General features: G+C 39.4%; 1 protein-coding gene across 5 annotated transcripts in view; it reads left to right on the top strand.

Annotated features, from left to right (window-relative positions):
* The window catches only part of FARP2 (FERM, ARH/RhoGEF and pleckstrin domain protein 2), a 242,518-nt gene that overhangs the window by 44,099 nt on the left and 183,426 nt on the right, over positions 1 to 14,993 (top strand). For all 5 annotated transcript variants that reach the window (XM_024214386.2, XM_024214384.3, XM_024214385.3 and 2 more), the window contains exon 3: positions 14,570 to 14,674. In XM_024214386.2, coding sequence (XP_024070154.2) covers positions 14,570 to 14,674 — 105 coding nt within the window. The remainder of the gene's footprint in view (positions 1 to 14,569; positions 14,675 to 14,993) is intronic.

Raw genomic sequence — 14,993 nt, 5'->3', positions numbered from 1 at the left:
GAGGCCAAAGCCCAAGGACTTCAGCCACAGGTGGGAGGCCTGTAACCTGAGCCCTGTGTGACAGGTTCGGTCACAGAGACCGCCTTGGTACTGTCACCTGGTGTGCTGAATTTATCTCTGAGTCCGTTTTACCTGCCAGCTTGGTATTCCAGAACCCTACCTTGTTGAGCCAGATACGCTAGCCTGCTGCAACACAGACCCAGGTCTGGTCCACGCCCCCAAAGCTGCAGACTTTAACCAAAAACTGCTCAGCAGGTCACTTATCTCCAACACCCAGCTCCCAGTGGGATCCAAACCCCAAATAAATCGGTTTTACTCTGTATAAAGCTTATACAAGGTAAACTCATAAACTGTTCGCCCTCTATAAAACTGATAGAGAGAGATGCACAGCTGTTTGCTCCCCCAGGTATTAATCACTTACTCTGGGTTCATTAATAAACAAAAGTGATTTTATTAAGTATAAAAAGTAGGATTTAAGTGGTTTCAAGTAATAACTGACAGAACAAAGTAAGTCACCAAGCAAAATAAAGCAAAAACATGCAAGTCTGAGCCTAATACATTAAGAAACTGATGACAGGTAAAATCTCACCCTCAGAGATGTTCCAATAAGCTTCTTTCACAGATTAGACTCCTTCCTAGTCTGGGCCCAATCCTTTCCCCTGGTACAGTCCTTGTTAGTTCCAGCAGACATCTTAGCTGGAAAGCAGGGGTGTTCTCATGACTGGCAGCCCTCTTTATTCTGTTCTACCCCCTTTTATAGCTTTGGCACAAGGAGGGAATCTTTTTTCTCTCTGGGTCCCCACCCCTCCTTCTAAATGGAAAAGCACCAGGTGTAAGATAGATTCCAGTATCAGGTGACATAATCACATGTCCTGTGAGACCCCAGCCTCCATTCTTCCTGGGGTGGCCTACACGTACACAGGAAGGTTTGTAAGTAAACAGAGCCATTTACAACAAATTGCCCTAGTCAGTGGGAGCCATCAAGATTCTAAACCACCATTAATGGCCCACACTTTGCAAATTACAATAGGATCTCAGAGTTATACTTCATATTTCTAGCTTCAGATACAAGAATGATACATACATACAAACAAACAGGAGGAATATATTGAGTAGGTTATAACCTTTGTTATGATACCTTACAAGAGACCTTTTGCATAAAGCATATTCGAGTTGCATCATATTCACACGCATAAGCATATTTCCATAAAACACTTGGAGTGCAACATCCAACCAGTGCTGAAGCCCTCGGGCTTTGGCCGTAAGTGGTGGGGCTCGGGCTTCAGCTTCAGCCCTTGGTCCCAGCAAGTCTAATGCCAGCCCTGACAACCCCATTAAAATGAGGTTGTGACCCACTTTGAGAACCGCTGCTCTAATTCTTAGCGTAATGCTAAAATAAGTCAGTGTTATCAATACAAGTGAAAAGTATAGGTACTTACACTGGATGAGACAACGGCCAAAAAAAGAAAATTGCCCAGAAGTGAGGCTTTCACTGATCTTGAACACATCTGGTATTCTGGAATTTGTGTTGCATCTCAGTATTACAGATTACTGATCTCTCCTGTGGCTTCCCCATTGCAAGAAACTGTCTTTGGAAGAGCAGAAGGGCACAGTCTGCACCACTGCCAAGTAGAACGGATGTCAAGGAAGGCCTTAGGGTATTTCTACATTGCAATAAAACAGTCATGGGTGGCCCATGTCCCCTGACTTGGGCTTGCAAGGCTCGGACTGCAGGCCTATAAAATTGCAGTGTAGATGTTTGGGCTCGGGCTGAAGCGTGGGCTTTCAGACCCACCTCCTCCAAGGAATCATGGTAATACTTTTTTTTTCCCCATTTAAATCAGTTTTACATTTTGTTTTTCTTTATTTCACATTTTTCAATCTTAAATTGCTAAAGTAGATGTTTGGGTTCTTAATTCTTAGTAAAATTTGAAATTTTACATTTTTTTATTCTGAATTTTAGAGTTTTGTAAAATTCAAAGAAGATACTCTACCCAGGAGCAGCATATGTACAATGGGATTTATAATTTATTTCATTATAAATTGTAATCTAAATTGCAGTAGCACAAAATTTCAAATTAATTAACCTGACAAATTAATGAATTAAAAAAATCAAGTGACTTTTAAATCAGTGATTTGGTTAATTATTTTGATTTTTCCTGAGGGGGTAGTTATGGGATGGTCTAAGTGTATTGGGAGCTCTGTATAGTTAGCTGACATTGTCGATAGGGGGATGATGTGTGTGCACAGAGGAATAAATGTTCAGCCCTTTTTTTCTTATATGAAAGAGAAACTGGAAAAATGTACAGTAATACCCATTGAACCCAATCAAGATTCAGGGCTCCATTGTGCTAGGTGCCATTGAAATAAATAACTAAAGGGGAGCGCTCAAGCCCTAGTCTTATAATGGGACTCAACATGTAGACACAACAGACAAAGGTAAGGAAGCTTGAGGGAGAAGGTTACAATAAGACAGCAAGTTCTGCATAATTAACAGAAGTCTTGGCTTGCTGTTTGCATTGCCATTGTTGATTGGTTATTTGAATGTCACAGCATTGGTAAATTTTAAGGAGGGATTTGGAGAAGGATGAAGAGGTGGCTTTGATTTGTAGATTTTTTTTTTTCCATGATAAGAGGGAGACAGTGGAGAAAGTGTGAAGATGTCTTTCAACTAGGGCTGTCAATTAATTGTAGATAAGTCACGTGATTAACTCAAAAATTTAATTGCAATTAATCGCAGTTTTAATCACACTGGTAATAGACTATCCATTGAAATTCATTAAATATTTTTGGATCTTTCTACATTTTCAGATGTATTGATTTCAGTTACAACACAGAATACAAAGTGTACAGTGCTCACTTTATATTATTTTTATTACAAATATTTACTCTAGTATTTTTCAATTCACCTCATTCAAGTACTGTAGTGCAATCTCTTTATCATGAAAGTGCAACTTACAAATGTAGAATTCTTTGTTACATTGTTTTATTTTTGAGTTAAGTAATGCAAAACTTTAGAGCCTACAAGTCCATTTAGTCCTATTTCTTGTTCAGCCAATCGCTAAGACAAACAAGTTTGTTTACATTTATGGGAGATAATGCTGCCCACTTCTTATTTACAGTGTCACCTGAAAGTGAGAATAGGCGTTCACGTGGCACTTTTGTAGCCAGCGTTGCAAGGTATTTCCGTGACAGTTATGCTAATGATTCGTATGTCCTCGGCGACCATTCCAGAGAACATGCTAACATACGAATCTTTAGCGCATCTGGCATGTAAATATCTTGCGACGCTGGCTATAACAATGCCATGCGAATGCCTATTCTCACTTTCAGGTGACATTGTAAACAAGAAACGGGCAGCATTGTCTCCCACACATGTAAACAAACTTGTTTTGAGTTATTGGCTGAATAAGAAGTAGGACTGAGTGGACTTTGTTTTATTTTTGAGTGCAGTTATTTTTTTGTAGATAATTCTACATTTGTAAGTTCAACTTTCATGATAAAGAGATTACACTACAGTACTTGTATTAGGTGAACTGAAATACTATTTCTTTTCTTTTTTACATTGCAAAGATTTGTAATAAAAAATAAATATAAAGTGAGGACTGTACAGTTTGTATTGTGTTGTAATTGAGATCAATATATTTGAAAATGTAGAAAACATCCCAAAATATTTAAATATAGTGTTCTATTATTGTTTAACAGCGCAATTAATCGTGATTAATTTTTTTAAATCGCTTGTCAGTCCTACATTCAACACACCAAAACATTAACAATAAGAGTGCCCAAAAGTTCCATGCTAGAATGTTTGCAGTAAGTGGCAAAACCTGCAGATGATACCCTTGCACAATTGTTTAGGTTAGCTGAGACTAAATAACTTTGTAAGATCCCTTAGAATCCTAACTGAGAGCTTGTCTTCACTGCAATATTAGCTTTAGGTATAAACTTGCCCCTAACAAGACGCCTGCTCACACACCAATCTCTATCTCGTGTTAAGTGGTGCTTTTAAACTCGAGCTAGCTGGCCTTTTGGGAGGTGTAGATTGAAGCTCCAGTGCTGCTGATACTTGAGTTCCTAGTGTCCTGGGGATTCAGCTACAGATTACAGTGGGGTAGGCAACCTATGGCATGTGTGCCAAACGTGGCACATGAGCTGATTTTCAGTGGCACTCACGCTGCCCAGGTCCTGGCAGTAGCGTAGCTAGGGGGTGTGCAGGGGAAGCAGCTGCTTCCCCTCAGCACATTTTCCAAAAGCAGCCCCTTAGTTAGGGGTTACCATGGCGCCAGCGGGTGGGGCCTACGCTCTGCTCTGAAGCTTGGCCTGCCGGGCCGGCAGAGAGAGGGCAGTGGCAACAGCCAAGGTTACTGGGCATTCTCAGTTCGGGTGAGCATGCTCAGTACACCCAAAGTCATCCAAAGTAGGGAATTGGGAGCAGGAGCTGTTTGTGTCATTACACTGGCGCTGGGCTCCTGCAGGCAAGGAGGGGGCGGCACGGCCGGAGGAGCCATGGGGGGGGGGGGCCCGCGGGGGGGGGGGGGGCGTGGCCGGAGGAGGAGCCAAGGGGGGGCACCTTTTTAATGTTTGCTCCCCCTGCTCTTAGAACCTGGTTACGCCACTGGGTCCTGGCCACCGGTCCGGGGGCCTCGGCATTTTAATTTAATTTTAAATGAAGCTTCTTAAACATTTTAAAAACCTTATTTACTTTACATCAACAATAGTTTAGTTATATATTATAGACTTAAAGAAAGAGACCTTCTAAAAACATTAAAATATATTACTGACACGTGAAACCTTAAATTAGAGTGAATAAATGAAGACTCGGCACAACGCTTCTGAAAGGTTGCCAACTCCTGGATTATAGTTTGAGTTAGTGCACCTCACTAATTGCTAATCTAATCACTCTGTGTGGCTCAAATTGTGTTTTGCAGCGTGGCTGCTCCTTTGAGCTATGCTTGCTCAAGCGGAGTAACTTGATGTAACTGTTGTAGTGAAGACAATCCCTGAATGTGTAGAATGGTGGCTGATGAAATTCGGTGTTGACTGATGCCATGATCTTGGTGATTCCCTAGGCCTCTATAATACAAATAATACACCGTTCTTCTCTATATAAATGGCATTGTGGGGTTCCATATTTGTTTTCAGTGACTCGATCAATTGTGAACATTTAAAATGCTTTTTTACCTCTTTGTAAGCCCGGAAACTCTACCTGAGATCTGAAAACCAAGTCATATTCTTTCTGGCTCATGTGCTATTACCAATAATAAAAATTCTGTAGGCTAAATTCCGTCCTTATTTACACCTGTGTGATCCTGTTGTCTTATTGGTTTGTATAGGTGTAACTGGGGCCACAATATGGTTGTGTAATTTGAATTTGGTTATCAAATCTGATGATGCATGAGCTAGAATAGGTTCAAACTCGTGCTCCCATAGATGTATTGGCTCTGCAATGCAATGCTGGGGGTGGGGGAGTGGAAAAGAGGTGACAGAATTTACTTTTGTGATTAAGCAGGTAGGACCTATTTTATGATATGAGCCTATGACAGGAATCTGATCTGTAGAGGGGAAAGGTGCTGTTTTCAGGTGGACAGTTTTCTTACCATATTGCACTTCACAATTATTTGGTGTCTTTTTCAGTCATTGAGAGCATGATTCTAAAAAGGTTAGTTCTTAAAAAGCCAAACTGTACATATTCTTAGACGTAACTGATTAATGTGTGCTTTGCTAGATTTGTAAGAACTCGATACAATTGAGGACAGTTTGAAAATAACTTAACTTATTGAGCATGCACAGTACAATATTTTCCTCACTAGATAAACTTTGTCTGACTTTTTGTGAGTTTAGGAGAAAAGTGTTCTCAGGAAAACGTGGGCTCCCCACAGTGCAGCACCAACTTATTACTTTGTTTTCTATCTTTTCCTTTTGTGGTGGTGTCCATAACAACTTTGTTTGCTATAGCCTTCCTGCTTTTAACAGACAATGGAGAACTATAAGCTCTCACACATATGCAAAGCGTCCTCAAACTGAGAGAAGAGATGGAAAAACAGAATGTGCCTTAATGTTCTGAATGGAGAATGCTCTAAAATTGTAAATGTTTTAAGTGCTAACATACTACATGGACATATGCTCTATAAATATCTTAAATAAAATAGAATTTAAATATTAAAGTTAGTAGTAAAACAAACCCAAGTAAATAACAGATGCACTAATGAATTCTGGAATATATGTTTTTTTGAACAGGGGTATTGGCATTGAGGTTTGGAGGAGAGCGTTGGCCTGTACAGTAGTGGAAGCTTGAGCTTAGATGTCTAGGATACTCCCAAGGAAAAACTGCTTTAGTTAGTTATTATTTTGGGATAAAGTTCTGTCAAAACTTCAGCTGGAGCTTGTTACAAGTGAAATTGCTTCAGAGAAAAGTAATTTTTCCATTTGAAAATGTGATTGACACTCATTTTGGCATAATTTCATTGCACACAATGTGGATCTTAATATCACCAAAACTATGTCCTATTCATTTTTATTAACACGTAATTGTAACTGAAACATATTTGCTTTTAAACATTTTTATTCTGTTTTTTGTTGTGAAATGCTTACTATGAGAGACTCATCATCTAATGGAAAACACAAAAATACTCTCATACTTATTTAATTGTTGTCAAACTGCATATGAAAATATGTAATTAAAAAGTAGCATCTTGAAGCGAGGTTGTGACAACCCTAAATAAGGTCCACAATGTGTCTTCAGAATTAGAGATCAATTTGACTGAAAGGGCATACAAAACAGGTTCTGGAATTTGTTTGCATTCAGAACTCCGATGAGTCATATGAGGGTCTATGTAGGCATTGTATTGAAGATGTTTGATATGTCCAAGCATAGAAATCCATCTGTGGAATGAAGGGGCCTCTCTATCAGTCCATTTTGTCAATACACCTTTTTTTTTTCTAAGCTATGGATATAAGTTACACTCCTTACTTTGGGAGATGGTGTAGCGAGCAAAGTATACACAACATGGGAGATGATAATATTTTAATCCAATTATCTGGTTTGCAAGTTATTTGAAACAAAATATTTACATCCCGATAATTCTAGTAACAGTAGTGAAAAAGGACCCCACCTGGTATTTACATTTGTGACGTAACTGAGTCTCAAATACCCAGTTGGAAATGTTGAGCTAATGTATCTCTGTACTTAAGGCCACTAAAACTCACTCTTCCTAAAACGTTCTGGCCAGATGTCAGGTATCATCTCATTTGAAATGTCTTTCAGATAAGCCCAACAGTTCTCAACCAAGGAAAGGGCAAACATACAGAATTCTGAAAAGATTTGAAATGAGTGATTTGATTTGTCATGATTGCTTGATAACTCTAGTTAGTAGATTGTGGCTGAGAGTCCTAGGTTCTCCTTTAATTTACTTGCCAATAGAGGGTCAAATCCTGATGCCATTGAAGTCAAGGGAAATTTTGCCATTAACTTCAGTGGGAGCAGGATTATGCGCTAGGTATTTGAGTTATAGGTGAAAATAACTGAGCTCAGATTTTTCCATTAGTTATTGAAACTCATTAATCCTTTGTCTTTTATGACAAACTAAAAATGTTCAATTCTTCACAAGGTCAAAATTGTAGCAACATTTTTTATCTGGTTTCATCAGGTGCAGTGGCTGCCAGTATATCTCTGTCACAATACAGATACCAAAGTTCCTCCTCTATCTTGGTGGGTCCTGCGCTTATTGGCGGATTTTCTTGCCTTAGAGATTCACCATGTGGGTTGGGGAACAGCCCAGAGACCTTCCCCTCTGGAAGAACCCACAGTCCAGGTCAATTGGGAGGTTTGGGGGGAACCCGGGCCCGCCCTCTACTCTGGGTTCCAGCCCAGGGCCCTGTGGACTGCAGCTGTCTATAGTGCCTCCTGTAACAGCTGCATGACAGCTACAACTCCCTGGGCTACTTCTCCATGGCCTCCTCCAAACACCTTCCTTATTCTCACCACAGGACCTTCCTCCTGGTGTCTGATAATGCTTGTGCTCCTCAGTCCTCCAGCAGCACACCCACACCCACACCCTCTCCCTCTCAGCTCCTTGCGCCTCTTGCTCCCAGCTCCTCACACTCACACCACAAACTGAAGTGAGCTCCTTTTAAAACCCAGATGCCCTGATTAGCCTGCCTTAATTGATTCTAGCAGCTTCTTCTTAATTGGCTCCAGGTGTCCTAATTAGCCTGCCTGCCTTAACTGGTTCTAGCAGGTTCCTGATTACTCTAGTGCAGCCCCTGCTCTGGTCACTCAGGGAACAGAAAACTACTCATCCAGTGACCAGTATATTTGCCCTCTACCAGACTCCTGTACCCCACTGGTCTGGGTCTGTCACAGTATATTAAAGGAAGCAGTATCATTTCCCAAATTCTAGGGCTGTCATAAAGTCTCGCAAGTTGCTTATTTTTATTCAGTATTTGATTAAGGCTGCTAGGTATAATTGGTATTTGAATATCAAAAAGTGGCTTAGTTATTTTACTGAGGTATTCACAACAGCATTTTCTAGGAGTCTAACAGACCAACTTTACCAGAAGGTTCCTCATATCATTAAAATAATTTTCTTTTAAGGGTAGCTGCTCCATCACAGTCCATTCTCACAACCCTTTTATGCTGCTGCTGCCCCCTTAGGCTTCTGGCAGGTTGCACAGGCAACAAGTGGCCATCACTAGGGTAATTTGTAGGACTGTCATGCGAACAAAAAATGTAATCGCAATTAATCGCACTGTTAAACAGTAATAGAACACCATTTATTTAAATATTTTTGGATGTTTTCTACATTTTCAAATATATTGATTTCAATTATAACACAATACAGTACAGTGTACAGTGCTCACTTCATATTTATTTTTGATTACAAGCACAGTAAAAAAACAAAAGAAATAGTATTTTTCAATTCACCTAATACAAGTACTGTAGTGCAATCTCTTTATCATGAAAGTTGAACTTACAAATGTAGAATTATGTACAAAAAAAAAACTGCATTCAAAAATAAAACAATGTAAAATTTTAGACCCTGCAAGTCCACTCAGTCCTACTTCTTGTTCAGCCAGTCACTTAGACTAACAAGTTTGTTTACATTTGCAGGAGATAATGCTGCCCTCTTCTTGTTTACAATGTCACCTGAAAGTGAGAACAGGCTGTCGCATGGCACTGTTGTAACCGGCGTCGCAAGATATTTAAGTGTCAGATGCGCTAAAGATTCATAGGTCCCTTCACGCTTCAACCACCATTCTAGGGGACATGCGTTCATGCTGATGATGGGTTCTGCTTGATAACAATCCAAAGTAATGCGGACTGACGCATGTTCATTTTCGTTATCTGAGTCAGATGCCACCAGCAGAAGGTTGATTTTCTTTTTTGGTGGTTCGAGTTCTGTAGTTTACGCATCGGAGTGTTGCTCTTTTAAGACTTCTGAAAGCATGCTCCACGCTTTGTCCCTCTCAGATTTTGGAAGGCACTTCGGATTCTTAAACCTTGGGTCAAGTGCTGTAGCTATCTTTAGAAATCTCACATTGGTACCTTCTTTGCGTTTTGTCAAATTTGCAGTGAAAGTGTTCTTAAAATGAACAACATGTGCTGGGTCATCATTCGAGACTGCCAGAACATGAAATGTATGGCAGAATGTGGTAAAACACAGCAGGAGACATACAATTCTCCCCAAGGAGTTCAGTCACTAATTTAATTAATGCATTTTTTTTTAACTAGCATCATCAGCATGGAAGCATGCCCTCTGCAATGATGGTCGAAGCATGAAGGGGCACACGAATGTTTAGCATATCTGGCATGTAAATACCTTGCAGTGCCGGCTACAAAAGTGCCATGCAAATACCTGTTCTCACTTTCTAGTGACATTGTAAATAAGAAGAGGGCAGCTTTATCTCCTGTAAATGTAAACAAACTTGTTTATCTTAGCGATTGGCTGAACAAGAAGTAGGACTGAGTGGACTAATCTACATTTTAAACGTACTTTCATGACAAAGAGATTGCACTACATACTTGTATGCGGTGAATTAAAAAATATTTTTTTTATAATTTTTACAGTGCAAACATTTATAATAAAAAATAATATACACTTTGATTTTAATGACAACACAGAATACAATATATATGAAAATGGAGAAAATCATCCAAAATATGTAATAAGTTTCAATTGGTATTCTATTGTTTAACAGTGCGATTAAAACTGCGATTAATCACGATTAATTTTTTTGAGTTAATCGTGTGAGTTAACTGCGATTAATCAACAGCCCTAATAATTTGTTAAGGCTACGGAGGTTAATCTCTTGGAGGGAGGTTTAAATGTTTTGTGTTTGTACTTTGTTTAGGTTAGAAACAGGTTGTTTTCTTTCAGACTCATTGGGGAAGAGAATACTTTTGAAAGTGAAAATATAGGTAGAATAATATTTAACTAATAATAGGGGTCTGACAAATACACAACCCAAAATAATTGTAATCTGGCCCCAAAAAAGGTGGGAGAAACGTAACACTACTTTTCTGTTGCTTATCCCTTAGACCAGTGGTTCCCAGACTTGTTCCGCCGCTCGTGCGGGGAAAGCCCCTGGCGGGCTTGGCCGGTTTGTGTACCTGCCGCGTCTGCAGGTTCGGCCGATCGCGGCTCCCAGTGGCCGCGGTTCACTGCTCTGGGCCAATGGGAGCTGCTGGAACTGAATATTCAGGTTCATACAAATTTTACTCTATGGTCCTGATTCTATTTCCTTTAGGAACATGAATTTTATTATTAAAAGTAAGTAATTGTGTCTACAGCTGAAGCACCATATCCTTTGATCTACCTGCCACTTTATTTTTCTTTTACAGAAATCTTTATGAACTTCCATAATAATTCTGTAATGCCAGTTGTAGTAGACTGTTGGCAGAGCATAGGGAATGTGACAATTTCAGAAATGGACGTGTGCCATAATGAGGAATTCCTATTGAAATGTTTGTGACCTTTAAAGAATCTAATCTTCATTCATATACAGTTTCCTACATTATAAAAATTCTAAGCACATTATAGAACATGTTTAAGAGAACTTGCCTGGTGCAGCTTTTATGCGGGCATAACTGATATTAAATTGACAATACAAAATCTAATTTTGAAATTTATAAACTCAAAAGACTTAGGAGTCTTGTCAAACGGTGGAGTTGTATCTTGGCAGATGAACTGGAAATGGGTAAATGCAACAAACAACTTGAGAAACTAAATCAAATTCTCCCAGGCAAAATTTTCCCACAGAACTTGAAACAAAGAATAATGAAATACTTTGTTAGATCCCAAGCTTTGTAACTCATTTTCATCAACACATTACTTAATACTACTCTTTGTAAATGCAACATTCTTTGATACATTTTATATTTAAAGGGGACACAGTCAACTTAAAGATCACATTGCTATCTGAATTTTTACTTAGTACTGTTGCTAGTAACTCCAGGACTACTGTAATTGAAATATTTTTCTCCATGTTTTTCATTTTTAGCAATTTGATAGTACTTTATATAATTTACAATTTTTTTTGTTTCCCTTTATAGTCAGTTAAGTTGGTCACTTTTCCCCTGTGAGTGAGTGTCTTTCACACAAGGTGCGGAGAGGGAGAGAAGTATTTGGGAAATAGGAAAAAAAGAAGATAATTTGTTTTTAAAAAAGACGGGAACTCAGGAAGCAGGTTTAGTACCTGAACATTTTCCACTTTTTTTGTTTTGAAATTGACTAGATTTCAGTATGATAGTGCCTTCTAAGCTTTGGAAAGGGATTCCTACAGTAGGGCAAACTTCAAAATGAAAACATTCAAACAGCATGATTCTTTACCTATAATCTTCTGTATTCTGCCTTACTATGATTAATAATTATATTTGAATTTAGCAGTTTTTAAATAGAAGTTAGCTTCCTGTTGCCTATTAAACTTACTGGTCAAGATATTGAGAGAAGAGGTATAAGAAACCAGATAATTTAACAATTCTTCAAATTATTTGCTTAGAAAAAATTGTTTATATGCAGAATGCACTGAATAAATAAAATTGACCGACATATTAAAATGGCAGTAAACATATGCTTTTGAAGAAGTTTTCCATTCTGATAAGGATAAGAACATAAGGACAGCCATACTGGATCAGACCAAAGGTAAATCTAGCCCAGTATCCTGTATTCCAACAGTGGCCAGTGCCAGGTGCCCCAGAGGAAATGAACAGAACAGATGATTATCAAGTGATCCACTCCCTGTCGCTCATTCCCAGCTTCTAGCAAACAAGAGGCTAGGGACACCATTCCCGCCCATCCTGGCTAATAGCCATTGATGGACCTATCCTCCATGAATTTATCTAGTTCTTTTTTGAACCCTGTTATAGTCTTGGCCTTCACAACATCCTCTGGCAAAGAGATCCACAGGTTGACTGTACGTTGTGTGAAGAAATATTTCCTTTTGTTTGTTTTTAACCAAAATCATATGAATATCCAGAGTTTTGACTCATTCAAGTATACACAATCTTTTTTGAGCAATACAAATTCCTTTAGGGTACTCAACTGGAAAATCTCACTACCAAGCCTAAATTAATATACTTTATCAAGGGCATATTGGACGTTCTCCTTCACAGTACCAGAACTAGCTGCTGAAATCTAGACTGAAGGAGGAACTGATCATTATCACCGAATCTTGAACATAAATATTAATAAGCAGGGAAAAACTAGAATCGTTTTTGCTAGAAAACACCTTTTTATGGGGGGTCGGGGTTGTGGTTTGTTTTCATTTCTCGTTTAGTTTGTATTGCTGTGTTTTACACAGTGATAGCACAATGCCAAAATTTGAACAAAGTGCTTCCTCAAAAATGTTCCACCTCATTCATTCATACATACATTTCCCAGGGTAAAATACATTCCTGCCCCATCCAAAAATCCATTAGTTCCATACTCTTCCTCCTTATCTTGTTAAATAAAAATGTATGTATTCCATAGTTTCCTCACTCCCAAAATCATTCTCTAATTCTTCCCCCTCTCCCCAAGGTAAAAATATTTCTTGTCCTGCCTTGCTTGTCCCTTGTCCTTCCATCTCATGTAGGTTCCTTTAGGTGGCTCCTCTACCTGGCTACCTTCCATCAGCATTGATGGTGACAGACGATTTGTACTGTGGCCTCTGCTGGCAGCAGTGGTGGTAGGCAAGTAGTCCTAGTATCTGGTTTTGAGGTGGTTAGTTGGATGTGGGTGAGGTTCTCTCTGCTAGTGAGCTAGATACTCAACTGGAGAATAGATTCCATTTAGTTTTTGAGTGTGTAAGCTCTCCTAGTTGGTGCTCATGATAGACCTAGCTCAGTGAGAGAGATGGGTTTTCAGTGGCTACAGAACTTCTGCCCCATATGGCTTCAGCTTAGTCTTGTCTCTTTCCTTATCTCCTTTCCTTTTGTGTTGCTGGAGCTGTAAGTTTCCTCATCCCTATACCCACCATGTGGAGCATCCCCCATGCAATCTAGATGCATTGACTGATGGGGGAATTCACGAAAGGCAGCTAGCTGCTAGTCATGCAATAGTGGGAGCAGAGAGAGAGAGCTGAAAATTTGAACAAGTAGGTCCAACTTTAGCATTTTGGGTAGGTTATGAAATTTTTTGCTGCTTCCTCCCACTTAACATAATCCGTTTGTATCCATGGTTGTTGTCTCTGTGTGCAAAATTGATATAAAGATTGTGGGGAGAGTTAGCGAGCTGATTCTTTGGGATGTCGCAAATTAATTTTACACACACAGCTAATGTGAGAGAGATGGAGATCTTTAGACTCCAGCAGCTTCCTGACACAGAAGTGGAGCCCAGGTGTGTATACCTTAAGACCTTAGCAGCCATGTTGTGTGTTTTCCTGGATGTCCTTGCAAGAAAAAAAGCTAGAAATGAGAGCTGAGATTCTCCACCACAGAGCCCATATTCTAGCTCTGTCAGTGAGGGACTCGTGTGAGGGTCCTCCAGCTCATTAGTGGACCAGCAACCTGTGAATCTTTTCAGATATACATTAGAGGCCATATCTTTGGCCCCACTAAGTCCCATTGTATTGCTCTGGAAGTACAAGGGGGACTTAAAGCTGCCTCAGTTTGCCAGCTGAGGATTTCCTTGTTGAGGGTGAATTCTCATTCAGCATAGCCAACTTTGTGCCATTGCAAGCAATTATAAATTAGAGCAGCCTTAAGGTATTGTAACTTATGACCAGGGGCTGAACTGGCCTCCAGCTGCTCTGGTTTAAAATGATCTCTCCTCTCCCCCTTCAGGTGCACTGAATTACAGGTCTAGCACACCTCAGGATCTGGACCTGCATCTCCAAGTTATACAGCAAAATTTGTGCTAATTTATTGAAATGCCCACTAGTAATTTTAACTGAGTTATGTGTGTTTGTACAGAGCCTAATGCTGGTTGGGGCTTTTAAATGCTACAGTAATATTAGTGATCAATAATACAAAAGTGTTCTGAAACATTTTTTCCCACTGCTTTTAAAAGTTAATACATCTTGTTTCCACTTTGTAATAAACTCATTTGAATTATACTTAATCTTGTTATACTTCTTATTTTTACTCTTCCAGTCCAAGTGCTGTGGCCAGACGTTGCTGACAGAGGTTTATAAGCATTTGAATTTGGTTGAGTCCGACTACTTTGGAATTGAGTTCCAGAACATCCAGTCATATTGGGTATGTCATGGTTCCTGATTAATTCATTATAATAAAAAGGCTTGGATGAATGCTGCCACCTAACAGTCAAAAGAAGTTTGGAACTCCATGTAAGAGTATCCCAGTGAATGTATACTTGTGACTATAAGCTGGTTCACCTATCAATCAGGTCAAAGTACTACTTCACAAAATATCAGGGGGTAGCCGTGTTAGTCTGTATCCACAAAAACAACAAGGAGTCGGGTGGCACCTTAAAGACTAACAGATCTATTTGGGCATAAGCTTTCGTGTGTAAAAAACCTCACTTCTTCAGATGCATGGAGTGAAAGTTACAGATGCA

The sequence above is a fragment of the Terrapene carolina genome, unplaced genomic scaffold (genome assembly GCF_002925995.2).
Source record: "Terrapene carolina triunguis isolate 2854851 unplaced genomic scaffold, T_m_triunguis-2.0 Scaffold837, whole genome shotgun sequence".
NCBI classification, from domain to species: Eukaryota; Metazoa; Chordata; order Testudines; family Emydidae; genus Terrapene; species Terrapene triunguis.
The sequence above is the reverse complement of the archived record's forward strand: the minus strand, read 5'-3'. Positions and strand labels throughout refer to the sequence as shown.